The following is a 22,083-nucleotide window of genomic DNA, read 5'->3' as shown; positions in this document are numbered from 1 at the left end:
TCAAAGTTAACAATGCAGACAAAGATTATTTATATTCATACAAATATAGAAGAACGCTTGGGGTTTAACACATGCCTAAAGGCAAGCACCAATTGTTAAATTAGGAACTTATGAAGTCAATAATATAGATTATAATCAAGCACATGTATTCCATCTCACCATATTAACTCAATTATCTCCTATAAACATTTAACATCTAAAATTGGGTGGAGGGAGGAAGAGGGGCATATGGAGAGAAAGAACGGCGGGGGCATATTATTTGGACAGCCGTGCAACAAGCAGAGAAGAATTTCCTCCCTTCATTTTCCCACCCACTCACCCTCCACTCCATTCAGCTGCTATAGCTGCCAGCTCCAGGGGTTGGCACACACATTTCCTCACCCAGCACCACCAGTGCTGTGGAGTCAATTCTGACCCATGGAGACCCCAGGTGCATCAAAGTACAACTGTGCTCCACAGGGTTTTCAAGGGCTGATTTGGGGAAGCAGATCACCAGCCCTTCTTCTTAGGTGTCTCTGGGTGGACTCAAGCCTCCAATTATTCAATTAGCAGCCGAAATGTCTTAACCGTCTGCACCATTCAGAGATTCCTTGGGGATAACAGGGATTTATTAAAAACAGTCTACGCCCCATCAAATGTGAGCATTTTTGTTATTGTTGTTTGTTTGTTGTGTGTGTTTGTTTTAACAGTCTTGAGCTATTCCAGTTTCGGCTTCTTGTTGCTGATGTTACAGTCCACCATAGAGGTTAAAAAATACCCCAAAACATTCCACTCAAAGACTGGAAGAGGATAAGAACTAATGCACAAAAGGGATTCAATGCCACAGAATCTGTGATAACGCTATTTTTGTGTGTGTGTGTGTATAAAAGCCATTCATTTGAAAACCTAGGCCAGACAAGCCGGAATTGCATCCACATACCACCTGAAAGGCAAACGCTGTCATCTTATGTTGCCATCTGTCAAGTTCTGCCTTCATAGCCTCTCAGATGCCATTGGATGGCGTGTCCACATCCTAGCCAGGTGAGGGCTGTGACGGTTTCCTAGTACCCGGACATGGGAAGACTGAATGTGTAACAATACTTCAAGTATTTGATGATCCTCCCTAAAAATATTTTTTAAAAATATGGACCTATTAATGTCCATGTGACCTTTCTGGGGCGTTAAAACCACTGTCATAAAATGAAGGAGAAACAAAATCTAGGTCAAATGGTCACTCTATAACATTCATATTGGTATTTCATGCCATTCATTATTTAAGTGACTCTTAGTCCCAGATGACCTAAGCACGTTGTAGCACTGAGAACCAGCTTCTGGAAGGGGTGTGGCCCTCAGGAACATGCAGCTTTTAGGAGATCTACATGGTGACAGGAGAGATAAACATGGGCTGACCCTTTCAGTGTTAAAGGTGAGGCAAGATCCCTCCAACTGAAAACTTCGGTTGCTTTGACAACCACATTCTTTAGCTACCACATCTCTTTATCACAAGGGCTTCTTTTATGCCTTCTCCTTACTGGAAAGACGTGGCCAGGCCAAAAGCTAAAGACAAAGCTGGGAATCCACCTAGGCGGGTCAACAATCTGGAACCATTTCCTCATTGAGCCAACGCCAGAGGTATGTCAGCACTGTGTCCCAAAACCCCCAGTCAGCGTCACCTGCAGCCATTAAGCCTATTATTTACACAGAATTTTGGGGAATGGTTTAAGCACTCACCGAAATTATTAAGTGAAGAATCCCTGTGGTAAATTTTGAAATGGGTTTAAAACTTTAGCTACTATGGCACGCCTAAAGAAAGCTTAGGGCTAATTAGAACAGATTGCTGAAGACAAGGGAGCTATTGGGTTTCTTACCTAAAATTTTCAAGTTCAACAGCTTCTGTGGACTCATGCCACTGACCTCGAGTTCTGGGTCCACCTGCCTTCATGGCGGGCTCAGACTTCGTCATGCTATTCGGGGCACTATCGAAGGTAATGGCTGGAAGCTACAGAAATAGAAGCAGAGTACGTGAGGCTCACACCTCAGCACAGGGTAGAGAAAGCGACAAAATGGGGGTGGAGCAGGATGAAGGGAGCTCCCCCCACCCCAAGCCAATGATTAACATGGTAGCTACGTCCACTGCAGGGTTCTTCCAAGATTTAAACACTGCTGACTTAAATTTTCCTCACTCTGTGCTACCGGCTTTATTTGACTTCACAGCTTATAACACCATCCGACACATCTTAGAGTTATTTATTGACTTCCAGTCTCCCTTGGTTATAATGTCACCTCACTGCGAGCAGGAACTTGCCTGTTTTTGTTCAATGCCGTACCCCCACTACCTCAAAGAGTGCTGAGGATACAGGTCCGGGGTAAGGCCTGGAGTTTCTAAAGCTTGTTGGATGACTCAAACGTGCGAGCTGACTAGAGAGTTTCAGGACCCAGCTAGAACACTCTGGTGAGGGGTCCAGACTGAGAGTAAATCATCATTCATTCATTGCACTCCATCCGTTCATTCTTCAACATTTACCAAATCTGCGCACTGTGCGCCGTGGGTGTTAGGGAAAAAAAGATATAAAAGTCTTGACTTTCTGATTATTCGACTGTATTTATAAATACCATTAAAATATACTACAGGACTAACCACAAGAAAACTAAAAACTCATTTAAATTCACTACAACGACTTGAACATGCCCTACTTATAATACGAAGACCCTCGATGAGATGGATTGACACAGTGGCTGCAACAATGGCCTCGAGCATAACAATGATTGTAAGGATGGCAGAGGACCAGGCAGTGTTTCATTCTGTTGTACATAGGGTCGCTATGAGTGGGAACAGACTCAACAACACCTAACAATAATAGCAACATAATATGAACTGGTTAATTATTTGTATAATAAAAGAGCAACTTATCAGTACTCAAATAGTTTGATTTATCAATATTTACTTATAATTTTGAAGCCATGAGATTTGTTTCTAGTACCACTCTAAAGTTGAGCATACAAACAAACAAAAAAAAACCCGCTGCCGTCAAGCCAATTGCAACTTATAGCGACCCTATAGAACAGAGTAGAAATGGCCCAAAGAGTTTCCAAGAAGCGACAGGTGGATTCAAACTGCTGACCCTTTGGTTCGCAGCAAGTTGAGCATAGTGAAGGCAAATACCAACTTGTTTCCAAAGTGCCAATTGGGGATGTTCTAAATTAGCTAAATTAACACAGATGAGCTAAGAAAAGTATAAAACAACAAGATACAGGATTCATTTTTTCATTAAATCATTCCATATATAATTATCAAATAAAGCTATAATACGTCACACTTGTTGTCTTATTCCATTAAAGTATTTGATAGAAATCAGCATACAGACATCATTACCTTATTGAAAGAGAATATGCCTACATTCCCATAAGGCATTTGGTTTATAGAAAAAAATGCATTATAAGAAGGGTGTAGTATAATAGCCAGCAAAATATAAAAATTTAAAAAGAAAATCCCTCTTCATTGTATACAAGCCATGGTTAAATTCTCCAGCAAGAAAGATCGTTTATAAAAGTATTATTCATAAATCTTCCATCCCGTGGAACTACCTCTCTTTCTCAGTGTTCACCGGGTCAATCTACTACTGCCACAAGACAACAGATCCAACGGACACTTCAGGCAACAATGCTTGGTGGTTAAGAGCACAAACTGTAGGCCAGATTCTCTGGGTTTCCATACCCCATTAACCAGCTGCATGAGCTTGGACAATTTACTTAACCTCTCTGTGCATCAGTTTCCATACCTGTAAAAAGGACGTAAGAGTTTTTAACTCATGAAGTTATTTTGAGGATTCAGAAAATAGCATTTATAAAGTACCTGCTGTGTGCCAGCTATATTCTTTTCTCTTTTTTAATTGTGCCTTAGGTGAGAGTTTACAGAGCAGAATAGCTTACCATCAATAGTTTGTACATAAAGTGTTTCATGACCTTGGTTTCATTCCCCACGGTGTGTCAGCACTCTCCCCATTTCCGCCCTGGTCCTGGTCCTGATTATCTACCCCTTCCTGCCTTCTCATCTTATAATTGATTGTTCTAAGGAATGTCTTCCTCTCGGGTGTTATTGTTTTTCTTATGTGCTTATCTATTGTTTGGCTGTGAGATGATCTCCAAAAATGCTTCCATTTCCGGGTCAGAAAGGTATCTTAGGGCCATAGTCTCAAGGATTCCTTCAGTCTCTGTCAGACTAGCAAGCCCGGTCTTTTCTGTGAGTTCATTTTTTTGTTCTACAATTTTCTCCTGCTCTGTACTGGATCCTCTGTTGTGATTCCAGTCAGGGCAGTTGGTAGTGGTAGCCGGGCACCATCTAGTTCTTCTGGTGTCAGAGTCATGTAGGCTGTGGTTCATGTGGTCCATTAGTCCTTTGGACTAACTGCTCCCTTGAGTCTTTGGTCTTCTTCACTCTCCCTTGCTCAGGATGGGAAGAGACCCATAGTTGTATCTTAGATGGACCAGCTATATTTTAAGTGCTTTATAAATATTTTTTAATCATTATAATTATTCCCACTGTACAGATGAATTTATTAAATACAATTTTGATTACAAATTAGAAGATTTCTGGATGTGAACTGATAACCCAAATAATACTGGACATTAAGTCACAGTAATGAGGAAATTTTCCTGTGTTACACAGGAAATGTCATGACACACAGCAAACAATAAGTGATCATTCAGTGCCAAGGAGTCTCAAGCCCCCTTGCCATTACCACAACTCACAGAACACTGACTATAAGAGAAGGTAGCCTGGCAGTTGGTACTGGAAACCAATTGATGGAGACTCAGTGGAAAAAATGGAGTTGGCATTTATAGTTGCAAAGACTTGGAACCTTACAGTAGAAACCTTGAAGCAACTAGCTCTCTTCAGACGAAAGCAATGTGAGCTCAGAAACCAGTTCAGAACTCACAGCCTTTTCTCTTAGATCTCCAGCTCTTCAGACCCTCTGTGTATCCTACATCAACTACTGTATATAAGTACTGCCAGTAAAACATACACAGTTCTCATCCCAGAGTGGCCACCACTCACCACCTGGTACAGTCAAGATCATGATGCTCAGAGTAAAAGGGCCAGGTGAGCAGCCTCCTGACAGACTTCTGTTGTACTAAGCCATTTGTTCTGTTAAGGTACACACTATACCTGACATCATTTTGGACAACCCAAACTCTGAAAGTCCAGACATCATAAATATAACACAAATTCACATAGATAACTTTAAAGCGTGTCCTTTCCCACAAGTGATGGACTTACAGACTCAGGTGTGAAAACTTCCCCAAAAGGCACAGGATCCAGTCACCATCATCACCATCATCATTGGCTTCATCGTCATCATCATAGATCACTTACATAGTGCTTACCACATCCGGGCACTGTTCTAAGTGCTTTCTAGATATGATACACATTTAGTCCTCATAACAATTCCATGAGGCACACACCATTTTATTGATGAGAAAACTGAGGCACAGAAAGGCTAAGAGACTTATCTAAGAGACAAAGCTAGCAGTTGGTAGAGCTAGCTACCAAACCCAGATGACCTCCCTGCATCTCCAACATTCTCAGTTATCCAACATATACTTACGTATCTCCAATGATGAGAAAATCACTGAGGCAGCCCGCGTGCTTCTCACAGTTTCTCAAGTTTTTTTCACTCTTTCCCAAGTTTTTCCTCATATTGCCATGAAAATCTGTCCCTTGTGCTCTGTCCCTGTCTTCTAGTCCACCATCGACTCCTTTTACAATATTTAAAGAGGACTAAATGGCTTTTTTAACTGTAGCCTGAATGAAAAACTGCACCCCAAGTTCTGGCTGCATTAAACTGGTCACTGGTCCCAGAACACATCACACAGTGTGACCTCTCCATGCCTGGGCATGTGCAGCCTGTAACTCCTGATCACATTTCAGGGCTCACCTCGAATAGCCTCCTGGGTAAACAGCTGCCCAAGGACTTCCTGGGTAGAGCTATTCACGGCCTCCCTGGTGGCATTACAGTACTATCAGAAGGCATCCTACTCTATTACAATGTCTAGTTTACCCATCAACCTTTTCCCACTCAATGTGGCCACCTTCAGGGCAGTATCACATCTATCTACCTTTGCATTCATAGCACCTCACCCAGAGCCTGGCACATAAATAGGTGTTCAAATGTGAAGCTCTTCAGTGAAGGCTCACATTGCCCCCAGAGTCTTTACAAAACTAATTCATCTTGTAAATCACCTCCAGGTTAGTGACTCCATCCACCATGTTTATTGCAGATATATTGGGTGCCAGGTGTCACATCAGACTCTGGGTATACAGGAAGCAGAATGGCCAGGTCCTCTGTCTCCAAAGAGTATACAGTCCCATTTGAATGGGGTCTGCTGTGGTGGAAAGTAATGAAGAACTGGAGGGGCAGAGGAGTATCTATGGACCAGCTGTGCCAGAAGTCTTCCAAGGTATCCCGGGGAGATTCTCACACAGGCTAGGAGGCAGAGAACTACATATGCTCCAGGAACTGGAAGGTACTTCTGCAGCTCGGACAGCGTGAGTGGGAAGAGACTAGAGATTGAAGCGCGAAGGCTGCATCCTCAGAACCTCCCTAAAGGTTTGGTCACATCACTTCTGCTCAGAAATTTCGACATTCCTTGCTGCTTAGGGGATCAAGTATAAAATTCTACGAGAGGCCTGTAGGCACTGCACTGTCTCTTCTAGCTTTATTTATTGCTACTTCCAATGAAATCTCTACTCACCATTTCGCTTACAGGCTTGTCCCTTTCCTTCCTTAGAATATCTGATTATTTTACCCCCTTCATCTTGAATGCTTTTCCCATCAATTCCACTGAGGGAAAACCAGTGGAATTTTCAAGATGTATCTTCTTCCCTGACACTTGCAAGAAAAGTGGTCTTTTCTTCTTCCTCAAATCCACACACCCCACCGCTCATACCACTCGTCCAGGATCCATGTCGTGCCATGTTCCATAATTATCTGTTCCTACATCTTATCTGACTTCACACACAACCAGGGCTTTGAACTGGATCATTCCGATTTGAATCCCTGCTGAAAATTTGCATTTTCACCCCCAGATACACTGGATCAGAATCTGCATTTTTTAACAAGATCCCCAGATGATTCTTCCGTATAATAAACTTTGAGAACCACTGCTCTACTAGTGGTTCTCAGAACTTGTCCCTAACCAGCAGCATTAGCATGGCCTGGGAACTTGTTAGAAATGCAAATTCTCAGCAGTGGTCCGAACCCTAAGGAACCGGTTCAAAGCCCTGTACAGAACCGTGCCTTCTATCTTTCCTTTACATGACATCTATCAAAACCTCTTTATTTCAAGGCAATTAATGGGCCTGCAATGAATGATTTTTTTCTTCCTTATCTTTTTAAATTGCAAACCTGTTTCTCAGCTTCCCATGGCTCTGAATGTAGGGGAAAAATAATGTCATTCCAACTCTAGGCAGATTCCTTCAAGATTTGTGAAAAGCCTCCGGTGAAATTTCTGACCACTTCTTTCACTCCAGCAACCCTGGGGCAGTTCTTCTTCTTGAGTTATTTGGTTTTACTGGGCTATGTTGTTCTAACCCCGCTATGCTGAAGGGGACCATCTGCCTCAGGGTGTCTCAGTTCTGTCCAACTGGGGCGCTGTCCCACGGAACAGCAGATACTAATGTGCCAAAGCAAGCTATGCAGAGATATTATACGGAGCAAACAGCACGAAGCGTAAGTAGAACCCAGGAACACAGTGAAACAATGAGGGATGTGGCCTGGCTCGTTAGAGATTCAGAAGCAGGACATCCTGTTCTTTCCAATTTTCCACCTAACCCTCTAAAGGAGATCTCCTCTGCACCGAGGCCGTCACGGTCCATTTGCAAAAAACAAGTCAGATCTTGTTAGAGTAGAAATTCAGGTAAGTGGGCTTTAATTCTGGCTTTCCCTTTTCTAATTGACTATTAAAAATCTCGGAGCCAAGCATGTGGTCCATTTGCATATTTGGTAGGCATTTCTGCCTGCCTCTGACTCCACTTGGTTCCACAACTCTTGGTTTTGTTTCTCCTTTAGTCCCGGTTTTAATTTATGATAATCCGTCATGCTTTATGGTGCCATGCTTGATGGAGCCCTGGCGGTATAGAGGTTAAGAGCTCAGCTGCTAACCAAAAGGTTGGCAGTGCGAATCCACCAGCCACTCCTTGGAAAACCAACGGGGCAGTTCTGTTCTACTCTGTCCTGTGGGGTCACTGTGAGTTGGAATCAATTCAACAGCAATGGGTTTGGTTTTTTTTAATGCTTATTATAGGTGAGCATAACCCACAAAATGTCACTGGATTTCAGAATTCTAATTCCTTGCACTGTAGCAATGGGTGGGGTGGGTGGGGTGCATGGGGTGCGGCTGAGGGGAGGACAGAAATGTGGTAAACAATATTTCGGAAAAATCCATTTTCCTCAAGCTCTAAAGAGCCAAAGAGGCATTCAATAGAAGACTACAATGTTTCCAGACTTGAGAGTAAAAGCTCTGGAAATTAGGATACATGACAATGAGCACAGGATAAAGCAAGACCCAGGTGTGAGAGGAAAAGACTGAAAAGGCTTTGGATGCAATGTCTTGGCAGAGCCTGAACCAGGTATGAAAGAAACGGCTGGATGAAGAAAGAAAAAAGATATGAAAGAACAAAGAAAAGGAGACACAAAAAGATGTTACGTGGATCCTTTTGGAAACTGATGATTTCTTTTTTATTAAGGCACGCATATTCTTTGAAAACACTACCTGTTGTTTGCTTGACTGAACGTTCAAAAGGCACCGAAGTCTTTTAAGATCTGAATAATCCCTAGGAGAAAGAATAACACAATTATCCACTAACAGACAGCTCCAAGGAACAAGGTCCTGTTACCCACCAGTGCCCCTGCCATTTGAAGGCCTGCTTTTATAGACTGAAACATATACACACTAAACATTTCCTTTAGAACTCGAGAACTGATCAAATGCTTCAGTAAATACTGTAACCCAGAGTAGCAGTTGTCAAGGATTGACTCTGTTTCTCAGAAAGCCATTAAATCTGGTTGCTGGCCGTTGTCTGAGTTAATAATTAGCAAAGGCTCGGTATGTGATTACCTGGTGGTGATTCCTTGCTGTTTTTTATCGGCTGATTTTTCTGAGGTCTTCACCTTTTTGTCTTGATCAGGCATTGTAAAACATCAAGGCCCCAGGATTAACATCACATTTCTTTCTAAGGAAACCAGAGGCAAAAGCTTTAGTTGGCTTGTGGGCTCTAAAATACTCTCAATTAATACAAGCAAAATTCACTTACTGATTTAAACATGCAAAAACTAACATTTATTTCCAACAGAATAACAAAAATATTCATATGAATACCATTTACTGTGTATCCTTCAAAAGCCGCCGGAAACATTTAGGGCATTATTTCCAATTAGAGCAACCCACGAGCCTATAGTTGCTGGGTCAGCCTTGACTTTAAATATTCTGACCCATTGTCCCAAGAAGTATTGTTCTGCGTGTCAGAACAAGTGCCCCCATTTATGTGAGTAAAATGAATACTTGAAGCCCAGTTGATGCTTTTATGCCGTCCCATCTTTCTCAACACGCATCCATAACCATACACTTCCTCCCTTATCATGGGTCAAACCCCTGAAAGCCCCAGAGAGAGTCCCCACCCACTCACAAATGAGCATTATTTATGCTTATGGTGGGTGAGGGTAACACACAAAACGTCACTGGATTTCCAGAATTCCCCGAGCTTGAGAGCTGCCATTGGAATCCCCATGTGGGTGGGCGCTAGTCATAAGTTTTTCTGGAAGGCTTGGGTCAGTCTTAAACAGCCCTGAGCTCACCCAATCCGTCTGGACAGTGACGCTGGTCCGGCTAGGAATACAACCCCACAAGCGTTTCAGTCTTCTGAATTAAACTTCGTAGTGTTATCATGGGTACTCTTCCTGGGGTAAATTCTTATACTATTTTCCACCCCCACCCAAAAGATAACTACATGTTCACCAATGGACAGAGAACAGTTCATTTGTTTGCTTTTCCCCCCCCACTAGATCTCTGATTCAATTATTTTAGCTTCCAGAACAGAAACAAAGTATTGAAGATATTCATGCTTTCGATTACACAGCAAGTATGAAATAAATATACTACTGGTTTAGTCTGATTGGATGCAAAATTTTCCAACCAGGCTTCAGTGCCACAGTTTATCATCAGTGTGTTGTTCAGGCATGAGAAGGCACGCAGTCTGGTCTTATAATTGTATGCTTCCATGTCATCAGTGTGTTGTTCAGGCTTGAGAAGGCACGCAGTATGGTCTTATAATTGTACGCTTCCATGTATTATGAATTCTGTGGTTCAAATCCAAGTGTTTCAGAGGCATCAGAGGCAAAAGGAATGTGCCATTGGGGGTTTCACTGCAACAGGATACAGAAAGATGAAATCCACAAAGACAGTTTACTTAAGGATTTAAAAATGATAGCCTAATGTATTTGTGACAAATAGTTGAGCTGGAATTAAGAGCTGGGGACCAAGGCTCAAATCACAGGCAATGCTTTAGGACTATACTGGGGGGATGACACCATATATTCATTCGCTCAACAAATATTCACTGAACGTTTACCATGACCAGCATCTCAGACTGAAAAGTGCTAAAGGACAAATGGACAATTGATCACAGGAATGTGATCTACCACAAGCAAAGAAAAACCCCCTTGGTGAACTTGAAAACACATTTTATGAGGCATTTAGAGGCTTGATTTAGCAAGGGGTTTACTCTATAAGGAGCCTTGATGGGCTGCTCACCAAAAGGCTGGCGGTTTGAATCCACCAGCCGCTCCTTGGAAACTCAATGGGGCATTTCTGCTCTGTCCTACAGGGTGGCTAAGCGACTTGATGGCAACAGGTTTGGTTTGGTTTGGTTTGGTTTTTCACTCTATAAAGGAGGGAAAGGAGGAGAGAGGAAGGGGAAGAAGGAGGGAGAGGGGAGGGAGGAAGACAGGAGGGAGGGAAGAGAGGAGGGAGAGAAGGAGAGGAGGGAGGAAGGAAAAATAAAGGACCCATAAATTATAGTTTAAAAGCAAAAGACCCCTCACTTTTTTTAATATACAGATATTAAAATGTCCCAAAAGCTCTAAAATAAATGAAAACCCATCAAAATAAACAGAATATAATTTTACTTCTCCCTCAAGGTTAAAAGGAAAATTCCACATAGACACAGTGGACCGTTGGCTTCAAATTCCTGCTCAAACCATAGCTACAAACTGTTCTGGAAGTAGGAAATGAAAATGGCAGTGATTAGCATATGAGAATGTGTGGAAGACTTCTTTGTCTAGAAGAAGGTCCCATTTACCACAATCAACCCTGATAAGCACCCTGTCTTATTCTCTTGGTTAATCTCTATTAACATCTCATAGTTTTTTCCCTTTGAGATTAGCCTGTATTCTGTGAGGTAGAAGAGTGAAAATTGGTTAACTTCTTGGAAATGTTTCATTTAATTAAACAGTAACAATTTCACCAGAATCAGTAGAAACAGACATTTGACTTTAGGATAAAAAAACAAAATCCTTTTCCCCTTGATGACAGTTAAATTGAGACTATTCTGGGGAAAAAAAAAAAAAAACTTTGAGAAGTTAGGAATACTTTAAAAATATCTAATCTCCCATATTAAATGACCCAAAACTATTACACTGTTTATAAAATGAAACAGGTGTCTGTGGAAGGGGCAATTTATATCTTAAATCAATTTGCCCAGAGGCACACAAGTTAAGGAAGTGCTCCCAAGAGAGATCAAGGGTACTATCTAAGGCAAAAGCTCTCCAGATCAGCTCTCCAGCCAGATCCCACAGGGGAGCTCTGGAGTATAAGTTATGCCCCAGAGTTGTCCAAACCTGAGGGAAGGGAGCTGGCTTTCATGCTGTGGTACCCTTAAGTCATTGGTTAAGGGCCCCTGGGGGAGGTCATCACTGCCCAGGCACTCCCTGTCTGTGAGTAAAGAGACTCTCATAGCTTGGGGGCAGTCCTCCAAAAAAGAATGCGGGGAGCTGACTGTTAGAAGCAAAAGAACCTTCAGTACCAAACCCAGAACAAACTAAAAACAACCACAAGGGACGGGAGAGGCTCTGGGCAGGAAGAACCCTGGCACTGTCTGCTGTGATCACTAACACATGGGAATGCTGTAGACCAGGAGGTTACAAGACTCTGCTGTGGATACAAACTGAGCTGAGCCTACCGCAGGGCTCTCAACTAGAGTTAAATTCCCAAAAAGTCGGCAGTTCTCCACCAGCCGCTCTTTGGAAACCCTATGGGGCAGTTCTACTCTGTCCTAGAGGGTCTCTCTGAGCAACAATCAGCTTGTCAGCCATGAGTTTTTTTCACCGGGTTTCTGCTTGACCTTTCCAGACTCTGTGGCCTAGCAGCTAGTCTCCTTGGTCTGCTTCTCTATCTAGCCTCTCCCCCAGAAGATCTCTTGCAATTCCATCCGTAACATCCAAGTTTATATACCCAGCCCTAACTCCGCCCTAGAAGTCCCTGCCTGGCGCAAATGCTTAAGCGCTTGACTACTACCCAAAAGGTTGGAGGTTCAAACCCACCCAGAGGCACCTCGGAAGACAAGCCTGGATCTGCTTCCGAGAGGTCACAGCCTTGAAAACCCTATGGAGTAGTTCTACTCTGCACTCATGGGGTCGCCGTGAATCAGAGCTGACTTCACAGGAACTGACAACAACCACCGCTTTACCCTGACCTCCTGACCTCGCAAAACCACCACCTGGACGTTAACGGGCACCCCACACTTAACATGTCCCAAACAGAACTCTTGATCCCACTCCATTACCAAATCCCCCCAAAAACGTCCTTCCCCTAGCGCTCCCCCTCTCAGTAACTGGCATTATCCAACTACTCTAGACAAAATTTCAGAGGTCATTCTTGATCTTGTTCTTTTCTTTCCCTCTGACAATCAAGCTGAGACAGATAGGGTTAACTGCTGGCAGAACAAAAGAGCTGTTAAAAGATTACCATCTAGAAGTTGGGTAAACAGGAACTACACCCTGTCAACATGAGATATGGTTGAATTACTGTCTCCTTAGTGTTCTTCTACTCCCTTCCCCCTTTACAGGTTCCCACATGCACAGAACAAAGTGTGACTGTTGTTTAACCTTTCTTAGCCCTCCAAAGATGGCGATGTAGTGGCAAAGATCAGTGCGCTTGCACTATATCCCATAATAAGTGATGTCAAGGGCTGCCAAGAGGACTCCATCTTGAATATCCGTGGGTCCCTGCTTGGATTCCAGATGCGCGTGCAACTTAATTAGCACGCACCGCCATTTTGAGAAGTACCTGCCCCTTGAAAGAAGCCCACTAAATATTCATTACTCCTATTGCCTCCACCGAACCCATATAAGCCCTAGCCCTGCTTCCCTTTTCGAGTCAACCTTTTGGAGAGGCTTAGTCCCCTGCTGACTCCTTTTGCTTGACTCAAGCAAAATAAAGCTTGCTGAAGATAAAGGTTGTCTTTCACCTGTATTCTTACTCAGGAAAAGACAAGGACCCTTTGTGTCAGATTGGTGATTGATGACAAAAGCACCAGAAAAACCAGCTTTCTCTTCTCTCCAATCCCACTATCGACCTCCCCCAAGCTACCATCTTGTCTAGACCACTATCACAGCCTTCCACCTTTGCTCCTCTATTTGCAAAGGAGCCCAGTGGATTATTTTCAAATGTAAATCAGATCACGCCAATCCCTGGTGTATAACCTTCCTGTGGCCTCCTGTTTGTTGCACTTGGCTTCTAATCATGACTTTCAGCCACATTGGCTTTCTCTCTGGCCCATGAACATCCAACCTTGCTCTTGCCCTAGACCTTGGCATTTGCTGCTTGCTGTTCCCCCTGCCTTTGTGTTACTTAGGTCTCAGCTCGTATGCCCCCTCCTCAGTGAGGGATCTTCTGATGAAATTCTGCAACATATCCATCCACACACACATATTTATTACATCACCCTGTTTTATTTCCTTTCTGGTGCTCATCAACAACTGACATCCTTTTGTTCATTTATTAGTTTCCTTGCACAAGATTATAAACTGCACATGGACAGGGATTGTGTCTGTTTTATCCGCAGACACCTCCCCAGCACATAGAATAGTGGATGGCACATTAGGGAACTTAAAAAAAACTTGTGGCATGACTAGTGTCACAATCTTTAAGGAGTGGCTCAAGTATTATTACCAAAGTTTGTGAACCAATTGTTTTTTAGAGATTATTTTTATGATTAGAGTCTCCTCTTACCCCTCAAGTCTGGAGCAGAAGGAGCCCCCAGAGCAGCCTATACTCCCCACATTTTAAACCTATACATGCGATACTGAAAATGCCTGATTACCCCACCTCCTAAGAGCAGGGATTGGGCCTCACTTATTCACCAAACACACGGTAGACAAATGGTAAATATTTATTGAATCAAAGAATTAACGAACCCATGTTTATTGCAGCTCTGTTTACAATAGCAAAAAGTTGGAAGCAACCAAGGTGTCCATCAACGGATGAATGGGTAAATAAATTGTGGTATATTCACACAATGGAATACTACGCATCTATAAAGAACAGTGACGAATCTGTGAAACATTTCATAACATGGAGGAACCTGGAAGGCATTATGCTGAGTGAAATTAGTCAGAGGCAAAAGGACAAATATTGTATAAGACCACTATTATAAGATCTTGAGAAATAGTAAACCTGAGAAGAACACATACTTTTGTGGTTACGAGGGGGGGAGGGAGGGAGGGTGGGAGAGGGTGTTTTATTGATTAATCAGTAGATAAGAAATGCTTTAGGTGAAGGGAAAGACAACACTCAATACATGGAAGGTCAGCTCAACTGGACTGGACCAAAAGCAAAGAAGTTTCCGGGATAAAATGAATGCTTCAAAGCTCAGTGGAGCAAGGGCGGGGGTCTGGGGAACATGGTTTGAGGGGACTTCCAAGTCAATTGGCAAAATAATTCTATTCTGAAATCATTCTGCATCCCACTTTGAAATGTGGCGTCTGGGTCTTAAATGCTAACAAGCGGCCATCTAAGATGCATCAATTGGTCTCAACCCACCTGGAGCAAAGGAAAATGAAGAACACCAAGGCCACACGACAACTAAGAGCCCAAGAGACAGAAAGGGCCACATGAACCAGAGACCTACATCATCCTGAGACCAGAAGAACTAGTTGGTGCCCGGCCACAATCGATGACTGCCCTGACTGGGAGCACAGCAGAGGACCCCTGAGGGAGCAGGAGATCAGTGGGATACAGACCCCAAATTCTCATAAAAAGACCAAACTTAATGGTCTGACTAAGACTAGAGGAATCCCGGAGGCCATGGTCCCCAGACCTTCTGTTGGCAGAGGACAGGAACCATCCCCGAAGACAACTCATCAGACATGAAAGGGACTGGTCAGCGGGTGGGAGAGAGACGCTGATGAAGAGTGAGCTAATTATATCAGATGGACACTTGAGATTGTGTTGGCAACTCTTGTCTGGAGGGGGGATGGGAGGATAGAGAGAGAGAGAAGCCGGCAAAATTGTCACGAAAGGAGAGACTGAAAGGGCTGACTCAAGAAGGGGAGAGCAAGTGGGAGTAGGGAGTGAGATGTATGTAAACATATTTGTGACAGACTGATTGGATTTGTAAACGTTCACTTGAAGCTTAATAAAAGTTAATAAAAAAAAAAAGAATTAACGAATGCATAGATAGATAAAATAATTATTTGTTAAGAAATCTGTGTCATTGCTCTTTGCCTCAGTAAGTTCCTCATAAATCTCCTTTATGAATTATATCAACTGATGGACACTGGGAATGTAATAATCCTGAACGTGGTCAGAAATGATAACATTCAGTCTTCAGGAAGGAAATTCCACTTCTACATAATATTCTTTTTTTAAAGAATATTCTGTTGAGTTTTTGGTGAAAGTTTACACAGCAATTTATGGTCCCATTTGACAATTTCCACATTCTCTGTGTTCTGTTTGTTCCCTTTCCAGTACTCTACTTTCCCTGCACCCTTATCTTCTCATCTTTGCTTTTGAGTAATTGTTGACCTTTTGGTTTGATATTGATGGTTTTTAAGCAGGGCAGGAATCTTATGGGTAATATCCTTTATTTTGTATGTCACTCTGCTACTTCACTAAAAGGTGATCTCAGGGGATAGGCTCGGTTCTAGCTTTAAAGAGTGTCTCAGGGCAATAGTCTCAGGGAGTCCTCTATTCTCTACTGTTCCAGTTTGTCTGGCCTTTTTTTTTTTTTAATTAAGAATTTGAGTTTGGCTCTAAATTTTTCTCCTATTCTATCCAGGACCAATTACTGTCACCCCAGTCAGAATAGTCAGTGGTGGTAGCTGGGCACCATCTGCTCTCAGGGTAAGTGAGGTTGTGGCTCACGTAGACTCGTTTCTTCTCTGTGCTTTTCATTACCTTCTTACTGTTTTGCTCCAGGCGAGTAGAGACCTGTAGTTGTGTCTTATATAGCCACTCACTCACAAGCTTTTAAGACCCCAGACACTACTCACTTCACTAGGATGCAGATCATGATTTTTGTAAACTGTTGTTATTGCTGTTGTTAGATGCTGTCAAGTCCATACCGACTCATAGTGACCCTAAGCACAACAGAACGAAACACTGCCCCATCCCGCGCCATCCTCACAATCGTTGTTATGCTTGAGCACACTGTTGTAGCCACTGTGTCAATTCACCTTGTTGAGGATCTTCCTCTTTCACCGACCCTCTACTCTACCAAGCATGATGTCCTGCTTTGTGAAGTATGCTATGCCAATTGACTGAGTTATCCCAAGAGACTACGGTTCTAAGCCTTCAAACCCAGAAAACCAATGTTGGAAGATGTTTGGTTACATCTGAAAAGTATCCATGTTTATGTCTTCAGTTAATATATGTGCCTGTACCCATATTTACGCATTTACATGTACCTAGAGATACTTTGGAAATGCTGGTGGTGTAGTGGTTAAGTGCTACGGCTCCTAACCAAAAGGTCAGCAGTTGGAATCCACCAGGCACTCCTCAGAAACTCTATGGGGCAGTTCTACTCTGTCCTCTAGGGTCGCTATGAGTCAGAATCGACTCGACAGCAGTAGGTTTGATTTTGGTTTTATAGATACTTTGGAAACCCTAGTGGTGTAGTGGTTAAGAGCTTAGTTGCTAACCAAAAGTTCGGCAGTTTGATTCTACCAGGTGCCCCTTGGAAACTCTATGGGATGGTTCTATTCTACCCTACAGGGTAATTATGAGTCAGAATTAACTCAACAGCAACGGGTTTGTTTTTGTGTACATACTTCTATCTGTTCTCACCTATGTACACACCTGTACCTACGCTGTATACCAATTTGCCCATATATGCTCACTCAATTTTACTTTGGTTATGCTGTGCTCACCACATCCACATATGGTGCCACTTTTCCCATCACCAAAAATAACTAGTTTCTACAGTACCATGTTCTTTTCCCACCACACCTCCTCTCCCTGGTAAGCACCAATGAATATTGGTCTCTCTATAGTTTTGTTTTATATAGTTTTCTATTCTTGTCTTCTTAAAAGAGGGATCACAAAATATTTGTCCTTATGTGCTTGATTTATTTCACTTAGCATTATGCCCTTGAGGTCCATCCATGTTATGCTTCCCAGATTTATCGTTGTTCTCTATGGTTGCGTAGTATTCCACTGTATAAATGTACCAAAATTTGCTTATTTATTCATCCATTAGGGGGCACTTTGGTTGCTTCCGTTTCTTTGCTACTGTGAATAAAGCAGCAATGAACATAGGTGTGCATATGTCTGCTCATGTCATTATTTTTAGGTATCTTTTTTTTATACCCTGAACAATGCAGGAAACATCAAAAGAAGATGGAAGGAATATACAGAGTTACTGTACCAAAAAACCTGGTCACCATTCAGCCATTTCAGGAGATAGCATATGATCAAGAGCCAATGGTACTGAAGGAAGAAGTCTAAGCTGCACCGAAGGCATTGGTAAAAAACAAGAATCCAGGAATTATCAGAATGCCAACTGAGATGTTTCAACAAACAGATGTAATGCTGGAAGCACTCACTTGTCTATGCCGAGAAATTTGGAAGACAGCTACCTGGCCAACCAACTGGAAGAGATCCATATTTGTGTTCATTCCAAAGAAAGGTGATCCAGTAGAATAAGGAAATTAAGGAACAATATCATTAATATCCCACGCAAATAAAATTTTGCTGAAGATAATTCAAAAACAGTTGTAACAGGAGCTGCCAGAAATTCAAGCCAGATTCAGATGAAGAAGTGGAAGATGGGATATCATTGCTGATGCCAAATGGATCTTGGCTAAAAGCAGAGAATACCAAAAAGATATTTACCCGTGTTTAACTGCAAACACATTTTTGTTTTGCAAAGGCATTGAACAGTGTGGATCATGTCATGGATTGAATTATGTCCCCCCCAGAATATGTGTCAACTTTGTTGGGCCATGATTCCTAGTATTGTGCGGTTGTCCTCCACTGTTTTGTGGTTGTAATTTTCCTAAGTGCCATAAATCCTAATCTCTGCCTGTGGTTAATGAGGCAAGATTAGATTATGTTAAAGACGATTAGGGTGGGATTAAAACACCCTTACTAAAGTCACATCCCTGATCCAATGTAAAAGGAATTTCCCTGGGGTGTGGCCTGCACCACATTTTATCTTACAAGAGATAAAAAGGGAAGTGGGAGGGGGACGACCTCATACCACCAAGATGGTAGCACCATGAGAAAAGCATGACCTTTGGACCCAGAGTCCCTGCGCCTCAGAAGCTCTTCGACCAGGGGAAGACTGATGACAAGAACCTTCCTCCAGGACTGATAGAGAGAGAAAGCATCCTCTGGAGCCGATGCCCTGAGTTTGGACGTTTAGCCTACTTTAACTAGACTATGAGAAAATAAATTTCTCTTAGTTATTGCCATCCACTTGTGGTATTTCCGTTACAGCAGCACCGAATGACTAAGACAGATTCATCATAAATTATGGATAACACTGCCAAGAATGGGAATTCGAAAACAATTCTGCTCATGCAGAATCTGTACATAGATTCAGAGGCAGCTGTTCCAACAGAGTAAGGGGACACTCTGTGGCTTAAAATCAGGAAAGGTATGCGTCAGCGTTGTATCCTTTCACCATACTTATTCAATACGTGTGCTGAGCAAATAATCCGAGAAGCTGGACTGTATCAAGAAGAATGAGGCATCAGGATTGGAGGAAGACTCATTAACAACCTGTAATATGCAGATAATACAACTTTGCTTCCCGAAAGTGAAGAGGACTTGAATCACCCACTGTATGAATATCAAAGACCACAGCCTGTTAGAAAGCAAAGACATCACTTTGAGGATTAAGGTGCACCTGACTCAAGCCATGATATTTTCAACTGCCTCATACGTATGTGAAATCTGGACAATGAATAAGGAAGACTGAAGAAGAATTGATGCCTTTGAATTATGGTGTTGGCAAAGAATACTGAATATATCATGGACTGCCAAAAGAATGAACAGATCTGTCTTGGAAGAAGTACAGCCAGAATGCTCCTTAGAAGTAAGGATGGCAAGACTTCATTTCATGTACTTTGGACATGTTATCAGGAGAGACCAGTCCTTGGAAAAGGACATCATGCTTGGCAAAGTAGAGGATCATCAAAAAAGAGGAAGACCCTGAGTGGCTGCAACAATGGGCTCAAGACTGTGAGGATAGCACAGGACTGGGCAGTGTTTCTTTCAGTTGTACATAGGGTCGCTATGAGTCAGAACTGACTTTATGGCACATAACAACAACAGGGTATTTACCTAGGAGAGGATATCCACTTTTGCCAGCACCATTTATTAAAGAGACCATTTCTGTCCCGCTGAATGGACTTTGACCCCTTGTCGAAAATCAGTTCTCCACAGATGGCTGGGTTTAATTACAAGTTTTCAATCCTATTCCACTGGTCTGTGTGTCTATCGTTGAACTGGTACCAAGCTGTTTTGATTACAATGGCTGTAGAGTGTGTTTTGATATTGGGAAGTGTGAGGCCTCCTGCTTCGTTCTTTTTCTTCAATATTGCTTTGGCTATTCAGGGTTTCCTTCCTTTCTATATGAAGTTGGTCATTAGTTTTTCCATTTCAGTGAAGAATGCTGTTGGGATTGTATCCGGATTGCATTGCATCTGTATCAATTTAGGTAGAATTGACATTTTCACTATGTTAAGTCTTCCAATCCATGAGCACGGGATGTCTTTCCATTTTTGTAGGTCTCTTTTAGTCTCCTGTAGTGGTGTTTTATAATTTTCATTGTATTTTATGTCCCTGGTTAGGTTAATTCCTAGGTATTTTATCGATTTAGGGGCTATTGTAAATGGTATTGTTTTCTTGATTGCTTTTTCAGAGTAGTCTTTGTTAGTGTAGAGGAGCCCAACTTCTGGTTTTGTTAACTCCACTGTTCTTCTATTTTCTATTCTGTTTATTTCTCCCCTGATCTTTATTACTTCCTTTTTTCTGGTAGCTTTTGGCTTCTTTTGCTCTTTCCTTTTCTATTTGTTCAAGTTGTCGGTTTAAGTTAATGATTTTGGATCTTCTTTTTTAATGTAGGCATTTACTGTTATAAATTTCCCTCTGAATACTGCTTTTGCTGTGTCCCAAAGGTTTTGATATGTTGTGTTTTCATTTTTGTTTGATTCTAGGAAATTATTAAGTTCACTTTTGATTTCTTCTATGACCCAATAGTTTTTTAGTAGTGCATTTTTTAGTTTCCATGTATTTATTTATGTATAATCCTTTTTTTTTTCCGGTTGCCGATTTTTGGCTTCATACCATTATAGTCAAGAGTAGATGCTTTATATGATTTCAATCTTTTTAAATTTGTTGAGATTTGTTTTGTGTCCTCGCATGTGGTCTATTCCGGAAAATCATCCAGGTGTATGTTCTGATGTTGGGTTGAGTATTCTATACATGCCTGTTAGGTCCAATTGGCTTACGGTTTTATTTAGGTTCTCAATGTCCTTACTGATCTTCCTTTTAGATGTTCTGTCTATAATTGAAAGTGGTGTGTTGAAGTCCCCTACTATTATTGTGGAGTTGTCTATTTCTCCTTTTATTAGTCAGTATTTGTTTCATGTATTTTGGTGCATTGCTGTTAGGTGCATATATAATTGTTATGTCTTCTTGTTGGATTGACCCTTTCATTATTATGTAATGCCCTTATTTATCTCTCATAAGAGATTTTAATTTAAAGTCCATTTTATCGGATATCAGTACAGCCAGCCCTGCTCGTTTTTGTTTACTAGTTGCATGGAATATTTTTCTCCATCCTTTTATTTTCAGTCTGTTTGTGTCTTTATATCTAGGTGTGTTTATTGTAGACGGCAAAACCATTGATCCTTTTTTTTTTTTTTTTTTTTAATCCATTCTGCCACTCTGTGCCTTTTATATGGGGCGTTTAGACCATTTACATTTAAGGTTATTACTGAAAACAAAGTGACTACCTCACTCATTTTGTTATTTGTTTTTTAACTGTTTTGTATCTTCTTTGATTCTTTATTCTGCTTTGTCTGCTTTTATTTGTATTTGTTTTCTTGTGATGATCCTTTCTTCTGAATGTTTCTTCTTGGTGATTTCTTAGAGGTTACCACATGTTACATTACACAACTTACAACTGTAACAACATTTAACATATGAACAGTTAACATACACTCTTAACATAACAAATCAATTCCTGGTATGCTCTTCCCTCCCCCATTTCTGTTGGTGTGTCTCCAGTAACGTCAATACACAATTTGTATTTGCTAAGTTTACTTTTGTACTTATTTCTTACAAACGATGTTATATTTTTTTGTGGGATTTAATTACTGAGTTGATTCCCTGAAAATATCATATACATTAGTTCTTATGATTGCCCATGTTGTGCTTTTTGGAGATCTATTTTATTTTTTTTCCTGTGTACAGATACAAGTATTTATTTAATGCTCTTGCCTTTCTATTTGGAGTACTCCCTTGAGTAACAGTTGCAGAGCTGGTCTGGTGGCGGCAAATTCCCAGAGCTTCTGTTTGTTTGGCAATGTCTTGATTTCT

The 22,083-nt window shown here is 41.7% G+C and overlaps 1 protein-coding gene across 16 annotated transcripts in view; it reads right to left on the bottom strand.

Annotated features, from left to right (window-relative positions):
• Positions 1 to 22,083, bottom strand: part of NEK10 (NIMA related kinase 10) — a 243,915-nt gene that overhangs the window by 207,261 nt on the left and 14,571 nt on the right. For 12 of the 16 annotated variants that reach the window (XM_049870764.1, XM_049870748.1, XM_049870753.1 and 9 more), the window contains exons 2-4: positions 9,097 to 9,211; positions 8,752 to 8,812; positions 1,848 to 1,978 (exon numbers count right to left, since the gene is read on the bottom strand). In XM_049870764.1, coding sequence (XP_049726721.1) covers positions 1,848 to 1,978; positions 8,752 to 8,812; positions 9,097 to 9,170 — 266 coding nt within the window. In that variant the 5' untranslated portion in view covers positions 9,171 to 9,211. Of the gene's footprint in view, positions 1 to 919; positions 3,759 to 8,751; positions 8,813 to 9,096; positions 9,212 to 10,137; positions 10,154 to 22,083 lie in introns of those variants that run through there. The other 4 variants (XM_049870752.1, XM_049870749.1, XM_049870755.1 and 1 more) reach the window with 4 other exon arrangements.

The sequence above is a fragment of the Elephas maximus genome, chromosome 27 (assembly GCF_024166365.1).
Source record: "Elephas maximus indicus isolate mEleMax1 chromosome 27, mEleMax1 primary haplotype, whole genome shotgun sequence".
Taxonomy (NCBI): domain Eukaryota; kingdom Metazoa; phylum Chordata; class Mammalia; order Proboscidea; family Elephantidae; genus Elephas; species Elephas maximus.
This window is presented reverse-complemented; position numbering and strand designations above follow the sequence as displayed.